The sequence below is a fragment of the Sorex fumeus genome, unplaced genomic scaffold (genome assembly GCF_029834395.1).
Source record: "Sorex fumeus unplaced genomic scaffold, SorFum_2.1 ptg000098l, whole genome shotgun sequence".
NCBI lineage: Eukaryota > Metazoa > Chordata > Mammalia > Eulipotyphla > Soricidae > Sorex > Sorex fumeus.
The window spans coordinates 31,741,249-31,759,115 of NW_026606155.1; the positions used below are offsets into that span (position 1 = coordinate 31,741,249).

Genomic DNA, 17,867 nt, shown 5'->3' on the forward strand with positions numbered 1-17,867 from the left:
ACCTAGAGAAAATATTCTGACGATAAATGGCAAAAAAGATAATTTTTTAAAAATTCGTTAGACTGGGGCTGGAACCCAGCGTGGAGGGCATTTGCCTTGCACATGGACGACCCGGGTTCAATTCCCAGCATCCCATGTGGTCCCCCTAGCACCACCAGGAGTGATTCCTGAGTGGAGAGCCAGGAGTAACTCTTGAGCATCGCTTGGTGTGACTCAAAAAGCAAATAAATAAATAGCACTGTAGCACTGTCCTTCCCTTGTTCACCAATTTGTTCGAGTGGACACCAGTAACGTCTCCATTGTGAGACTTATTGTTACTGTTTTTGGCATATCGAATAAGTCATGGGTAGCTTGCCAGGCTTTGCTGTGTGGGCAGGATACTCTCAGTAGCTTTCTGGGCTCTCCAAGAGGGGCGGAGGAGTTGAACCCAGGTTGGCCACGTGTAAGGCAAACACCCTACCCGCCATGCTATTGCTCCAGCTCAGGATTATGGGCATTAACAAGTAAAAATGTGAGAAGAGATGTAAACTTACAACTCAATACACAAAAATCACCCCTCAGTGTAGAAATGTAAAGAATACAAATGAAAGGAGTATATTTAAACGTCTGCAGGGCTGACAGACTAAATAACTAAAGAATTCCTGAAGGTATTCTTCAACCTAGAATTTTTGTTAGACAGATGCTTGAAGATGCTGAACTGTAAAACAGGCCATGCTTTCGGGGATAATTTAGGCAGCTTTCTAGTACTGTTTCTAGTTATTAGAGTTTTTTATTTTGGGGGGGGGCTGATATCTCTTTAAACCGAAGGTTTCTTCTATCCAAAAAAGAAATTTTGTAATATCTCTTTAAACCAAAGGTTCTTCTATCCTAAGGATAGTTAGGATAAATAAATGAATGAATAAAAATTAAAAATAAAATAATAAAAATCCATTAGACAACAGAAATAAAATGTTGATTATTTTTTGGATGAGGTCTAAATGTGTTCAAATTTCAGCCCTTGCTTCTGAGACTCATAAAATAGAAACTTCTTCCATCTTCTACATATGAAAAATTCTTGTCAATAATGGTACATTTTCACTTCCTTCTAGGTTCTAAGTGAAAAACAGAAAAGCACAGAAGAACTTCTGGTGGTTATTGCTTTTATTGTTTACTTCATTGTTTCTCCTATTTTTTTTTTCAGTAACAGAAATAATTAAAAGATCTGTGTATCTGCTACAGAGATGTAAGCAACTTTTTATCTCACCTGTTTTATAACAATAACCTCCAACTGATCTCCTTGCCCCATTATTTTTTTAATTAGTTTTTTATTTGGGGGGAGCATTACTCCTGGCAGTGCTCATGGGACCATGTGATGCTGGGGATCAAACCCAGGTCTCCTGCAGCAAAGCATGAGCTCAAGCCTGTTGAGCATCTCTCTACCCCCCACCTTCTCGTTCCCGCTCTCCTATTGTCTAATCTCAGGGTAGCAAGTCATCACAGAACCATTGATTAATTGTAAAAGTCAGATTTCTTGAGGCTGGGGAAATAGCTCAAAGGACTGGAATGCATGCTTTTCATGTGGGCGGTCTGGGTTCTGTCATTGGCACTGCATAGTGCCACAGTACTATATATCAGGAGTGGCTCAAAAGCAAAAACAAGTATGATGGACTTGGGTGTGCTGTGGCAATGACTTAGCTAAATCACAGCTACAACAAAAGTTTGTTTCTCTTGTGCTTATATATATAATTTGTGGAACTAGCACATGGCTCTGCTCCACTTAGAACTAAGTGATCTAGACTAATAGGTGTTTGCCGCAGCCTCAGTCTAACAGCGAATGAACCTAAAAACTTAGAAGATCACTGGGATATTTGATGAACTTTGTTGTTTCAATACCTCATCTCTATATTTTTCCATAGTCCTAATCATACTTTGCCACATAATTTATATATTTTATATAATGTATAATTTGTATACAATAGTGTGTACTTTGCATATTTCTGTTGATGATTTTGTGCCGTCATGAGAATGTATGTTTGTTCCCCTTGTAAACCACTCTGTTTACAATTTCTTGCACACAAGCCTTTGCTCATGGTGATCCTGCTGTTTAGTAATGGCCTCTTTTTTACTCTCATAGTACTTATTTATTTCCTATAAAGATATGTGCAAGAGTTGCCTGTATAGTTCTTGATTTGGGCAACTGGATTGGTCTTCAGATTGCTAAGTCATGGTCACGGTCCTCCCGTTGTTCATTGACTTGCTCGAGCAGGCCCAGTTAACGTCTCCATCGTGAGACTTGTTGTTACTGTGTTTGGCATATTGAATACGTCACGAGTAGCTTGCTAGGCTCTGCCGTGCGGGCTAAATACTCTCGGTAGCTTGCCTGGCTCTCCGAGAGGGGCGGAGGAATCGAACTCCGGTCGGCCATATTGGCTGAGTGCATGGCAAACACCCTACCGCTGTGCTATTGCTCCAGCCCTCAGATTGCTAAGTAATGGTTTAAAAGTAAGAAATAGAGAAACTGGCTACCAATAATAACTAAGGGCAGTATCCTTATTAATATCACTTAAGGAACAAGAAGAGGAAAAGGAAAAATAAAAGAACAGTGAAAGAGGAATCAGGAGACTGATGGTAGAGAAATCAAGGGTATTTTAACATGGAAGAAGAAAGTGGTAGGCTGTCTTAAATACAATGGAGATGTCAGATCAAAAAGCTGTATTACTAAAATTTTACCACATATTTTTGAAGCATCTTAACTTTGTATTGACTTGAACTACCAAAATTTCAATTTCATTGAGAAATTTCAAGATCTCAGACTTAAATGCTTCTAACATGCCCCCTCTGTCCTTTACAAACATCACCAGGCCCATCCATTATTTGTTCATTTTCTCTAACATAAGATTTTTCAAAGTTGTCTCTCACATTTGTGTCAAGAGTTGTTTACACTTTCCCACCTATACATGACTATCTCTTTCTGGTATTCCACCAATTTTTTTCTCAAAAAGTTATTATTTAAAATTTTAAGAATAGGGGCTGGAGCGATAGCACAGCAGGTAGGGCGTTTGCCTTGTACGAGGCTGACCCAGGTTTGATTCCCAGCATCCCGTGTGGTCCCCCAGAATCGCCGGGAGTAATTCCTCAGTGCACGAGCCAGGAATAAACCTTGTGCATCCCTGGGTGTGACCAAATAAATAAATAAAACAAAATTTTAGGGGCATAGCACTGTAGCACTGTCCTCCTGTTATTCATTGATTTGCTCAAGCGGGCCCAGTAACGTCTCCATCGTGAGACTTGTTACTGTGTTTGGCATATTGAATATGTCACGGGTAGCTTGCCAGGCTTTGCCCTGCAGGCGAGATACTCTCGGTAGCTTACCAGGCTCTCTGAGAGGGGTGGAGGAATCGAACCTGGCTCACCGGATCTGTTGCGCGCAAGGCAAACGCCCTACTGCTGAGCTAAAGTAAGGGAAAATTACAGGGTACTAATTTTGAATACCGTATGGGGAATGTCAACAATAATTGCAAAGCAGGCACTAATGGAAGTAAGGAGGAAGATAATGCCAAGTTGTCCTCCCCAGGCTAGCAAGGATGCTTACATGACAATTCAGGAACCTTTCAGTGGCACTTTTCAGTTTTGGAATCACATTAAAAATATGTTACATGACATTTCCAAAAGAACATGATACCACCCAGTCTTCCGGGACTGAGAACTCTGGCACCTTCTCCAAATGGGGGCGAGTAGATTCTTTTTTATGCCTGAAGGCACAGCCACCCATAGCCATACCCAGCACCCTCTGACAAAGAAACAGTCCAGCTCCACAACTGAGCTTCATCAAACTCCCAAGCCACCATGTTGTTCCAGATCTAAAGTTCCTGAACTGAGTGGCTGGACACCTCAGAATTTTATAGCACCGTCAGCAGATCTGACTAGAAATTTTCACTGAAGACTACCAAGCTCAATGAGCCTAAACAATAACCCAGAAAGCTTACCTAGCATGGACCAGCACAGCAGATCCTCAGACAGTGACTTTAGTAACACCATTGTGAGATATAACAATGATCACAAATTGACATTTATTGATCTAGCACTGTCCTCCCATTGTTCATTGATTTGCTTGAGCGGGCACCGGTAATGTCTCACAACAAATTGTGAGACTTGTTACTGTTTTTGGCCTAAGTTTTGATAATTCCATTTGCCTTGTGTTATAACAGATAGTATAAAGTAAGTTTGTACCTGCAGGGGGGAGGCTAAGGTGCTGAATGGGAAACTGGGGACATTGGTGGAGGGAATGTCACACTGGTGATGGGATTGGTGTTAGAATATTTAATACCCGAAACATGTGTGTGTGTGTGTGTGTGTGTTTTAAATAATGTAGGAGTACTGCTGTTTGTTCAGCCATTGATTAAGCTGATTGAATTGGGCATGAACTCCACATTACTTTTTTATTTTATTGTATCCCGTGAAATAGAGTTACAAAGCTTTCATGTTTGAGATTCAGCCATACAATGACAAAACACTCATCCCTCCACCATGCACATTTTCCACCACCATTGTCTCAAGTATCACCCCCCTTCCCCCACATACTTACACATTGCAGTCCTCACCCTGCCTCTATGGCAGATAATTTCCCCAATACTCTCTCTCTCTCTCTCTCTCTCTCTCTCTCTCTCTCTCTCTCTCTCTCTCTCCTCCCTCCCTCCCTAATTTGAGGCATTAATTTTGCTCAAATTTTCCCACTACCATTCAAGCCTACCTGCCAGGGGCAGACACTAGATAATATATTTTCCATACATTTTGAATATCACGAGAGCTCATGCAGGCGCAATTGTAAATGTAAATTTCTAGATTGTAAATGGTTGGGTTCCAGAGACATCTCTATATGGCACCATTTTGGGATTCAGTTGGGAGCCTCTGGGCCAGGGCTGTTGGTGCGCTAAGATGGCATCTGGAGGCAAATAGTGGGCGTGACAGCCAGTCTTCTGGACAAGTGGTGACCTGGAGAGGGACAGCCCAGGTTCTCTGCCACCATGTGGCCTAGGGATTTAGTCCTGAACCTGCATACCTAGCCTTGCTTTGAAAGTTCTTGGTCACTGGGATTCCATCTGGAGTAGGTGGGAAGACTGCACCTGCTCCATCTGGGGTATCCCTGTGATACTGGCTCAGTATGGAACCCGGAGAGATCTTCGACGCTGTAGTGTCGTCTGGGACTTGCTGCTATGTCTCTGGGCAGGGCTGTTGGTGCACTCAGATGGTGCCCAGAGGCTAATTGTGGGCATATCAGTCAGTCTTCTGGGCAGGTGGAGACCCGGGGAGGGACAGCCCAGGTCCTCTGCTGCCATGCAGCCTGGAGATGTAGTCCTGGAACCTGCATGCTTGGGCCTTGCTTGTGGAAATTCTTGGTCACTGGGATTCCATTTGGAGTAGGCGAATACCTGAGACAATTGTATTATGAACAACTTGGTAAATCATGATGTTATAATTTTAAAAAATTATTATGTTTCCTTGGGCTAGAAAAATAATACAATAGGGTACTTAGTCAACCCGAGTTAATCCCTGGAATCCCATATGGTCCTCCAAGCCATGTCAGGAGTGTTCTCTGAACTCAGAGCCAGTAGTAAGTCCTGAGCACCACTGGATGTGGCCCCAAAATGTGATACACACATATGTTACATATATACATATATACACATGTATGCATAGATATATACATACATATGTTTCTTAGTGTTTGGATCTATACTGTAGAAACAAAAATGATCCAATTCCCACAGTGAAGATTATTGAACATTTTTCACTTTATTCTTTCATGCAAAATTGGTTCTTGAATGTCTTATGTGACTTGCTTATTCTTAGGAGTTGGGAATATGAGGAGTGAAAACACAGTTTTGTGGTATAGTGATTTTTGTCATTGTTGATTTCTGTTTAATCAAATTTAATTAACTAATTTTACTTTTTTTTCCCTTTTAGTATCCTCTTATCTATGGACTGATTCTTATTCCGTGCTGGTGTTCTCTAGTTTGCCTCAGTAGAATTTACATGGGAATGCACTCCATTCTGGTAAGGAAAACCTTGTGTTCATAGAACTTGATTTTTTTCCTGAAACAGACAGGCAGTTTTGTCATATTTATTCATTTCAAAATTTATTAAAATTTAAAAATATAGTTATTATATGTCTTTTTTTGGACACATATGCTTTGCAAAGGTTTAATATAGCAGTTATATATTTTATAGAAACAGCAATCTAATAATCACATCTGTTTTTCAGGATAACATTTCTAGTTATCCTCTTCATTTCTTTCTAGTTTGCTTTGTTTTCCTTCTCATTCATTTTTGTGACTCTTCTACTGCTAGGTCAAAACCAAAGTGTGGGGCTGGAACAATAGCACAGCGGGTAGGGCGTTTGCCTTGCACGCGGCTGACCCAGGTTCAATTCCCAGCATCCCACTGCCAGGGGTAATTCCTGAGTGCATCACCAGGTGTGACCCAAAGAAGCAAAAACAAAAAAACAAAAAAAAAACCCAAACTGTGAATATAGAAGTCAAAGAGAACTTGATTGTGAAGACAGAGTGCCTAGAATTAAATTAAACTAAATTAAATGAGTATAAACTATACTGGTGTCACTTATATTTTTTATGTATTGAACTCTAGTTTTCTTCTCTTTACTATCAGTGCTCTGATCAGATATTTTATTCTAGAATGCAATCCACTTTTTTTAAAAAAAATTTTATTAGTGAGACACCATGAGGTACAGTTGTAAACTTACAAATTTTTGTGCTTGGATTTCAGTTGTACAATGATCAAATACCCAACCCTCCACCAGTGCCCATTTTCTACCACCATGGGTCCCAGTATCCCTCCCACCCCCAAGCCCCCATCCCACCCCGCAATTCACTTTTAAAAGCAGCAGCACCAGAGCCCTGCATCCTTTCCTGCTGCAACTGCTATATTCCTTTTTCCCTGGTGCTGGTCCTATTCCTTAAGTTCTTGCCTGCATCATCTTTTAATCTAATGACTGCAACAAACTTCTTAGTTACTCTTCCAGTTTGACACTTCTCCGGACAGTATTCAGTCGATTGTTGTAGCATACTTTGAAAAACACAAGTATGTATTTGTGACATACAGAATTTCTTTTGCTGCTGATAGGGAGAAGAGGTTCTTTGTTTTTGTTTTATTGTAAATCTGCCTTGAGAAATATGATAATCTTTACTTGGAATGACTTTTCCTTTTTTGTGTCTGGTCAAGTAACTATCCATTCTTCATGACCCACAAAACATTTTCTTATCTCCTAAAAGCTTTCTTCTTTATCAGAATTTGTTAAGTGACCCTTCTCCCAGAATCTTCAGAGCATAGTACAGGATAGCAATTGTCTTTATTTTGTGGTGGTGGTGGTGGTGGTGGTGGTGGTGGTTTGGGGTGGAAGGGTACCTCTTGCAAAGTACCCAGGAGGTCTGAGAGCCACTCTGCAGCACTTAGCTGAGCCAGGTGGTTTAGTGCGCAGGGTCATTGATGTGGTGCTGTGTGGACTTGTTGCACCCATTGACAGTTTGCCTTGTGATGCTGGTAAGCCAGTCATGCCATACCTTACAGTACTCACAAGGCCTTTATGGCTACATCTAGTCATGTCTGGGGGGCCACAGAGTAATGAGGATGAAATTAGGACCCGGTGTATGCAGTCTTCATACCACTGAGCCATTTCCCTGGCCCCTAGGATAACTATCTTAAACCACAATTTCCTTTTTCCTTTATCTATCACCCACACTAGAATTAAACAGCATAGATGTTTTCCTTCTCTAACCTTGCATGAATACATTATATATTATTTTGTTGATAAAGGATTAGAAAAAAAGGTGGAGCAGCAGAATTAACTCAGTAACCAAAAAATTTCTAATGAGTTAAAATGATTTTTGTTTTATTTTAGAGTCATACCCAGTTATGCTCCGGGCTTACCCCTAGCTCTGTGCTCAGGGATTACTCCTGGCAGTGCTAGGGGAATTGAACCCCAGTAGGCTGCATGCAAGACAAATACCTTACTCACTGCACTGTATTTTTTTTTATTTAGTCTTAATAATATGATGCTTTTAGACTGTTCTACTCAGAAAACTTTTGTTTGTTTTCTAGTTCTATAAATTTTGGATTTCTATTTCCCACTTAAATTATTTGCCGCCAGCAACTTACCCTTCGCTTATTACATTTCTAGAAGTCCCAGTTTCTTATTGGGAGACTGGGGCATGTTGGACCAAAGCACCACCCTTTGAGCACCATTAGTGTGCCCCTCCCCCTGCCCCCCATCAACCAAAAGAAAAAGCCAGGACCTTTGAGTAGATGTAACTTGATAATTTAAATTTTGAGAAAGTAAGTAAATCAGGAAGTGGAAGACAGTTACTAGGTGGTTTCAGCCATGTGGATTATAAATAAACAGAACAAACTGATAAAACAGATGAAAATAACTCAAGCTGTTAAAAAAAAAAAGGTGGTTATCAGAGGGAAAAGGGAAGGGCCTGGAGGGAATAAGTAGAGTGGATAATTTTGATAGTGTAATGGCACTAGGACTTTGGGATAGATGAAGTGAGACTTACACACACACACACACACACACACACACACACACACACACACACATCTGTAGCTGTACTCCTGAGAGCTCATAATATTGTGAACCTATAAAATGTAAAATCGTGGATAGCATGCAATTATGCTATAACCACACTATTTCTAATTAATAAATGTTGCTCTTCTTATTTAGTGACCCATATATGTACCATAATGAACCCCCCTCTTTTTTACATTTTCGGTCTAATACAGTAACACAGTGTATATAATATAGTATATTAACACATGTTGTTTTTTTGTTTTTTGTTTGTTTTGAAGGGGACCAAGAGGGATGGGAGCCTCAGGTGGCACTCAAGGTTTACTGCGCACAGGTGTCACACATGACAGTGCTTGGGGAACATACATGTTGAAAGGGATTGAACTGGGGTCAGCCACAACATGCAAGTCCTTAACCCCTGTGCCATCTTTCCAACTCATCTCTCCCACCCCCAACACCACTGTTCAAGCATTTGAGGCCATGTATGGTGGTGTGGATTACTTCCAGTTCTTGTGTTCTGGGGTTGCTCCCATTGGTACTTGGGAGCCAGAGATAAAATGTGGGGCTCCTTGGGGCCTGGAGAGATAGTACACTGAGTAAGGCACCTGCCCTGCACACGATTGACCTGCATTCAATCTCCAACATTCCATATGGTTCTCCAGGAGTGATTCCTGACTGCTGAGTACAGAGCAAGGAATATGCCTTTAGCATCACTAGGTGTGGTCCCCAAACTAACAAAAACAAAAAAACCTGGGGAAACATACTCTCCATTCCTTTGATCTATCTCCTTTGTACTGAACCTTTTCTACAGTATTTCAGTTGTGGCTTATACTTTGAACTCTCTCCTCTCTTCCTCCTATCCTCTTTACCAAGTCGCTTTTAATTACACATTTTGATGGTTTGCTTTAAATTGATACTGTAAGAATTGCATAATATTTATGTCCTGAATATTATATTATTATTAATATTATTATATTATATTATTCCTTCTGGTTCTGCATGTTTTCAGTATGCCCTTACTATCCAGGGCAGTGTCATAAAAAATCAGAAAAGAAGACAGATTTATATAGAGCCTTGTACCAATCTAAGTTTAATACTTAAGGAGAAATATTTTTAAAAAGAAAAGTAGAGGACTGAAAATACTGGATATTTTGGTCATCCTGAAGTGTTCCTTTCTGTTTGTTTTGGGACCACATCCAGTGATGCTCAGGCCTTACTCTTATCTGTCCCTGTGCTCAGGTATCACTCCTAGCAGGCTAAGGGGACCCTATGGGGTTCCAGGGATTGAACCAGTGTCAACTGCATGCAAGGCAAGAGGCCTTTCCACTGTACTATCTCTCTGCCCGCTAATATATATTCTTATAAAAGTATAATTGATAGGTAAGGTAAGGTAAAGGCCCTCCCGTTGATCTTCGATTTGCTCGAGCGGGCCCAGTAATGTCTCCATTGGAGACTTTGTTGTTACTGTGTCTGGCATATCGAATACTCTCGGTAGCTTTCCGGGCTCTCCGAGAGGGGCGGAGGAATCGAACTCGGGTCGGCCACGTTGGCCGCTTGTAAGGCGAATGCCCTACCCACTGTGCTATCGCTCCAGCCCATAATTGATGTGAACTATAATTTTTAGAAATTGCTTTTATTTTGAGCCATACCCAGTGGTATTCAGAGCTACTCCTGCCTTGGTGCTTGTAGCTTACTACTACTTCTGGTAATACAGGTTAAAATACTTGCCTTGTACACAGCCAACCTGGGTTTGATCACCTGGGTCCATTATCACTATGAGTGATCCCTAAGTGCAGAGCGAGATTAAGTAGCCCTGACCATAGCCATAGTGTTCCCAAAACTACACAATACCAGGAGTAATTCCTGAGCATAGAGGCAGGAGTAACGCCTTGCTTGTTTGGTGTGGCCCCCAAACAAAACAAAGAAATGCCTGAGGAACCATAAATCTTCATCAAATTCATACAATTTTTCAAAGGGGGAAAAAAAGTGAAAAATGACATTATCAGGGATCAAGACAGCACAATAATATTTTCTTGAAAAACCAGAGTGATTATGAACATTAAATATGATATTAAATATAAAGCCTGAGATAGCTTTTTTGGCACTTCAAAATGTCATTTGCCTAGAGTCAAGAAATTTGTTCCATCTGTTTTTCTTACAGATAAGTGTATGCAATGTGATCAATAATTATTTGACTTTTGTGGGGCTGGGGGAAAGGTTTGGACCCATGCCCAGTGTTTTTCCTGGCAGTGCTGGGGTACATGGTAGCTCTGATTGAACCAGGGTCAGCCACATGCTAGACAAGCGCCTTAACCCCTGTACTCTCTGTCTTCATTTAACTAATAAAAGATTTATTATCTGCCCAGTTATTACTATAATTTTAATTGGACAAAATTGTTGCATTTGAGAATGACAGTCTAAATACCTAACACATAGTATAAATACCCAGTGTGATTATTTTTTTTTTCAGCTTGGCTGCACAATAGAATCACTGGGGTGATTTTTTTTTAAGTTTTATATTACTACTGTCCCCCTCATACTTTATTTCAACTAAATCAGAATCTATAAAAATGGGCCCAAGCATAGTATTTTGCAGAGTTCTCCGAGTGATTTTTCATGGGCAGCAAAGATTGTGAATATTTGCTGTTGTAGTAGCTCACACCTGCAAGGCAAGTGCAGGTGGGGGGGGGGGGGGGGAGCGGGGTTGGTTTTTTTTTGCCACACCTGGTAGTGCATTGGGCTTACTCCTGACAGGTTTCAGGGGACCATATTTGGTGCCAACCTTGGATCAATAAGTCCAACTTATACCAGGCAAGACCCACTAACTCTACTTGAATTCCAACCCAAAGCGCATGTTCAGGACTGACTACTTCCCCTGCCCTGGCAGTCTTTGGCTTTCAGCCAAGTGTACAAAGAACTAGAAACAATGTGGTAAATGCTCTAGCATGTAACTAGAAGCTGTTATACAAACAAAAAGAAGGAAGATCCTTATAGAATAGGACTAGAAAGTTTATGGAGGACCTGATGCCTCATTAGATTCCCAAAGGCTATGTCATAATTAGCCAAAAACTCTGTATCAGAAAGGCAGCTTCAAGATGAGAGTCTATAAAATGGAACCTAGTATTGAAACTTAATAATAGAAAGAAGCCAGATATGAAAAGTGTAAAGTTTCAATGCACAAGTGATATTTATTTCTGTTGTTTATATATTCATCCATATTTTGTTAAAAGCTGGGAGAGTATCTCAGTGGGAGAGCACTTCCCTTGTAGATACGAGATCTTGCTCCCACCTCCCCAGCCCCAGAAAGTTTTGTTAAATATCTGTAAAGGGAGTTAGAGAATAATTAAAATTTAAATAATTCACTTCGTATTGTAGAATAGAAAAAATATCAACAAAGCATCATATAAAATATAATTTACATGTTTTTCAATGATACCTATAATACAAATTGTTGAAACAATATAGATACATATTTACAATATAATTATTAGATTTATGTTAGGTGAATTTCTATAAAGGTATGATTTATTCATTCAACAAATATTTGAGTATTCTATATGCTAAGCTTTTGGGAAGGTGGCAGTAAATAGAACAGTGTATTCAAATAATTTTAGTTGAATATTCTGTTCAATCCTGTCATCACACACACAAAAACAATGTTTTCAGTAATATACCTTTCTGGTCTTGGGGGCAAGAAAGGCTTTCTAAAACACAAGCAGGGCCAGAGATAGAGTACAGGGGTTAAGACACTTCCCTTCCATGTAGCTGTTGCTCCCTTCACCCCCTGGTACCACATATGGTCTCACAAGCACCGTGAGGGAGGAGTGATCCCTGAGCACAGAGCCAGGAGTAAGTCCTGAGTATTACTGAGTGGGGTCCCCAAACAAACAAAAATCCAAACCAGGATAAGATCAGAGTGTTAAAGTGTCAGTTGAGGTACTGAGCATAACTCAGCAAATGATGAGATTAGTCTCCAGGGATATATGGAGGACTAGGTTGTTCAGTGAGTGAATTAACTTTGTGATAATGTTCAAGTGGGAAGACTCCACACTCTGGGTGTGGTTAGGGAGTTTCCAGGTTTACAAATGACTTTTCTGTTTCCTATTGAATAACACCAGCAAGCATGTAATGAAGGTTAGAATCTCTGTTTATGTCTCAGTGGATTTCCCCAAAGGCTCCCTACACTGACAGGGTTCTGGTGCCAGGCTGTCTCAGCCCTGAGGACTCTGGTTGTAGGACAGCAGTTTCCTCATCATTGGTTTTTTTGGTGGGATGAGGATGGGTGATGGGTTGGATCACACTGTGGGTGCTTAGATGCTATTTCTGCCTCTGTGATCACAAGAAATCCCTGGTAGTACATAATAGTTCCTGGCATTGAACGAGGGTTGACCCCATGCAAGGCAAGCACCTTAACCTCTGTTCTGTTCTTCTGGCCATTTTGTCACTTTTTAAGCATTGTATCTCAACCTTTGAAATAATGCCAAGCATAGTTAGTATTTGTTTAATGAATGAATGAATGAATGAGTGAATGGGAAAAGGAAATTAAGCTATGCATGCTATTCATGAATCATGGGAATATATATTTAAATGCATGGAAAGAAGATAATTTCACAAAAAATATATTATGCTCTTGGGCTGGAAAGATAATACAGCGGGTGGAGCACTTGCGTTGCATGCATAGTTTATTATTCAGGATTTGAATATAAATTTCCTATAGTATATAACATGGCTGTTTTACAAAAGCATTGATTTATTGCAACATATTCTTTTATTATAAAATATCCTATAGTTATTATTAAAATAGTTTACCTGTTACATGGCCAGTTAATACATTTTATTTTGAAAATGGGACATTTAAAAATTATGTACATTGACATTTAAAATGTGTAATGCGTTTTAGTGCCAAAAATATAGTATTCTAAACAGCTCTACTTTTCTCTTTTCCTAGGACATTATTGCTGGATTTCTGTATACCCTTTTAATTCTAGCTGTCTTCTATCCATTTGTGGACCTGATTGACAACTTCAACCAAACTCACAAATATGCTCCTTTAATCATCATTGGGCTTCATTTAGCCCTGGGGATCTTTTCTTTCACCCTTGACACCTGGAGTACATCTCGAGGAGACACAGCTGAAATTCTTGGAAGTGGTGCTGGAATTGCATGTGGATCGCATGTTACTTACAACGTGGGTCTAATAATAGACCCTCCACTGGATATATTACCTTTAACTAGGCCCCCCATTACTGTGATTCTCTTTGGAAAAGCCATATTGCGAATCCTCATAGGGATGATATTTGTACTACTGGTCAGGTATACAATGAAAAAGATTACCATTCCTTTAGCCTGTAAAATTTTCAATATACCATGTGATGATATTCGAAAAGCAAGACAGCACATGGAAGTAGAACTTCCATATAGGTATATTACTTATGGAATGGTTGGTTTCTCTATTGCATTTTTGGTTCCTTACATATTTTCCTTTATTGGTATCTCCTGATGGAGAAATACTGTTTATGATAAGAAAGGTGGATATCAGTTGCTGATACATAAAAATATGTTCTAGCTAAAAGCCAAATCAGAGTTATTAGGCTTTTGCAGGACTTTAACTTAAATAATTATTTAAGTAACTTCATGAGTCAGTGCATTTTATCATTGCACATGCAGATATTTTAAATGAGCTAAGCTGTTTCAACACAGAAAATGTTAAGTATACATTTGGAAAGTTTATGTAATATTTGAAGAGTTTTTGTGGACTGAATGTGGACTAAAGTTGTATATAATATATATTGAGGTGCATAATATTAAGTTATGTATTAAATATATGTTATATATAAAAGAATACATCTACATTTTAAAACTGGGTGTATTATCAAAGTAATAATATGCAAACATTTGTGCCTGTATCTTTGTACTTAATACAGGTATGCTGTTATTAACTGATATATTGAACATTTATTTACTATTGGAGCCATTCCCTAATTGAATTGCACAGTAGACCAGAATTCACATACTACCACATTGATTTACTGCCTCTTTTTACACTGCCATCACCTTTCATGTTACCCATGATGTTAAACATGGGAGGCAATTTAATGGACCAAATTTTCAGAAAACTGAGTATAGATTCTCTTTTTTTTTCCAGTTCTGTAGACTGTGTTGAATGTACTTTTTGTATTTTCAGTTGTTTTTTCATTAGTTTAACAATTCAGGTACTGAATTTTATTGCTTGCTAGTGTGTCTTTCTGTTGCAGAATTAAGAAATGCCATATATACTGTGATTTAAAGACAAAGACTCTAAAAGACATATAATCAGGCAAGTATTTAAAAATATACATGTCAAGCTAACAGGGCTGGAAAATAAGCTACTCTTAATTCTTTAGCCTTTGTTTAGGAACAAATGTGGAATGGGCTACACTTTCTCACTAATTTATTGGGAAGCTAAATGGATAATTATATGTCCATTTTTGTAGGTATTTTTCTGTGCATTATAAGTTATAGAAACGATATATTTTTTGTACATTGTCTTGATTGTTTATACTGCAAGTAGATATTTCCAATAAATGGAAATGTAACTGAAATTTATAGGTGAGACAATGCACACACTCATGTGTAAACAGACCATTTCTAAATTATTTGGAAAGGATTGGATTTAGCAGTGTTGGAACTCTTAAGACCCATTTGTTAACTACTTAAGGTTAATTATAAAATCTAAAAGTATCAGTACTTTGATTCTTTTATTTTCTCAATTATTTTTATTTTCACAATGGAAAATATGGATATAATAATAAAACTCTTCTTTTTTTCTGTGCCTTTATATTTTGAAGTACAGTTGTAATTAGGTTAACATTAAGTTTATTTGTAGTAAGTTTTTCATAAAAAAGAGAATTAACTTTCCATATAAACAAGCTTCAGGTATGGAATTACTGACTTTAGTGCAATATATGTCTGATCATCCAGAAGTATTGCTTCAGATATTTCTATTTTGGACAGCATAACTATTTGAGCTCATATTTTTATAATTCTGATTGAGAATTTAGGAGCATGGTAATTTTTACCAAGACTGAATCCAATAATTTTAAGAAAAGTGAATTTGGGACATTTACCTCTTAGTTAAAAGGAAACCATGACATTTAAGGAACATACCAGTACATTGGAAAATGTGTAAAGAAATTTTCTTTCAAAAATGTTTAAATGAATTTAATTTTAGGGACTGTTCTCATAATTTTGGTATATGTTTTCTTATTAATTTTTATAACTAGATGTAAAGGCATTTGGAAATATTTAATTTGTGTTCTATTACTTTCTGTCCTATGATAGTTCCATGTTAAATATTTTAAAAAATAAAAAAGCCAAATTCAGGACTGAAAGGTGATTTTTTTTTTTAAGCTTTGATTGCCTTCTATGCCTTTGTCTCTATTGGGGTCTTAAGTCTGAGTGTTACTGAGGAGATCACTCAAAAGTTTTATGTGCTTGATTTGTCTAAAAAATAGGGTGGGGCAGAGAGATAGCAGAGCAAGTAGGGAGCTTGCCTTGGTGACTAGCCTATCCAGGTTCCATTCCTTGCAATCAGTCTGGTCCCCCACCCTGCCAGGAGTGATTCCTGAGCTCAGAGCCTGGAGTAAGCATAGCACAGCTGGATGTGGCCCCAAACCAAGCATGACTGTCTAGGGTTTCTATTCTAGTAAATAACTTTTCCCCTGAAGCGTTTTTTCCCCAAAAATCAGATTACAGCTTTCCCTAGTAGAAAACACTGAAGAAATTCTTTTGAGTGTGTAAAGTGGTCAAAGGGGATCACTCACTTTGACAGTGCTTGAGAGACTTTGCAGTACCAGGGATCAAACTTGGGACTTCTCTACGACAGACATGTGCTCTAGTCCCTGGAGAAATTATTCAAGTTTCCCCGTCCCCAAACTGCATCTATGGCAGGACCCCCCACCCCATACCCCATCTCTTTGAGCATTATGGTTTGCAATACAAGCATTGAAATGGAGCGATAGCACAGCGGGTAGGGCGTTCGCCTTACACGCGGCCAACATGGCCGACCCGAGTTCGATTCCTCCGCCCCTCTTGGAGAGCCCAGCAAGCTACCGAGAGTATTCGATATGCCAGACACAGTAACAACAAAGTCTCCAATGGAGACGTTACTGGGCCTGCTCGAGCAAATCGACGATCAACAGGAGGGCCTTTACCCTTTACCTACTTTTCAGCATTCAGTTCTTGCCCAGAGTGACCATTTCCAACTATCATTGTCCCTTCTCTATCTTAACTGCCCCCCACCCTACCCCAAACTGTCCCTCCTGCCCCCCCCCCCCCCCCCACACACACTTGTAGCAAGCTTTCAGCAGTGGAACAATCTTCCTGAGTGGTCAATAGTATTATGTACAGTTAAGTACTTTTCTGTTAGTATTAGGAATTTGTCATAAATTAGGAAGAAGTACTTTCAAATAATAAAGGCTTAATGAATATTTAATGTTATAATTTTTGTTTTGGGGTCACAGCCAGTGGTGCTCAGGGCTTACTCCTGTGCTCAGGAATCACCTTTGACAGGGCTCCACGGATGTACTGAGGATTGAACCTGGGTTGGCCTCGTGCATGGCAAGTGCCCTACATATTGTACTGTCTCTAGCCCTTGATTTTGTAATTTAAAAAAAACTATGATGTGTGAATTGCAAGAATTAGGAGTTCTACTACTTTGCATGCAGAAATCCTGGCTTCAAACCCCCGTGCCACAGAATCCTCTGAGCACCCCCAGAAACCCAGAAACCATCACTGACCATCTGAGGATGTAATCCCCCCAAAATAATTATATGATTGGTGTAAATTTATCAGTCATTTCATTTTTATTCTAGAACATTATAAGGTTTATTTCTTAAATCTAAAATGTTTAGATTCAAAACTTGGGGTATTTATTTTGGACATAATTTTTTAAATTTAGCTTTATATTCGAATACATTTTTTTCTGAAGGGTTTTTTTTTTTGCCTTTATTGTTTTGTTTTTCTGGGTACCTCCCTGGAAATGCTCAGAGGGCCACCATTGTGGGGGAAGAGTTGCCTTATTGGAGCCTGTAGGGAGTGTTGGTTAAGAAAATATTTTGAGAATAGAAAGATGTAGACAGTTTGAGAAAGATAAATGAGTGTATGGTCACCTTTTTCCAGTTTTCTTTTTAAGTAAACATAAGTTTTACAAAAATAAATGAGTGTATGGTCACCTTTTTCCAGTTTTCTTTTTAAGTAAACATAAGTTTTACAAAATATAGTAGGGGATGGGAGGTGAACTGGGATCTTGGTGGTGAGAAATGTT

The 17,867-nt window shown here is 39.1% G+C and overlaps 1 protein-coding gene across 1 annotated transcript in view; it reads left to right on the top strand.

Annotated features, from left to right (window-relative positions):
• SGPP1 (sphingosine-1-phosphate phosphatase 1) overlaps positions 1-15,933 on the top strand; it is a 51,328-nt gene extending 35,395 nt beyond the window's left edge. Inside the window, exons 2-3 of the mRNA XM_056134142.1 lie at positions 5,944-6,033; positions 13,512-15,933. Coding sequence (XP_055990117.1) covers positions 5,944-6,033; positions 13,512-14,063 — 642 coding nt within the window. The 3' untranslated portion in view covers positions 14,064-15,933. The remainder of the gene's footprint in view (positions 1-5,943; positions 6,034-13,511) is intronic.
• The last annotated feature ends 1,934 nt before the right edge of the window (positions 15,934-17,867 follow it).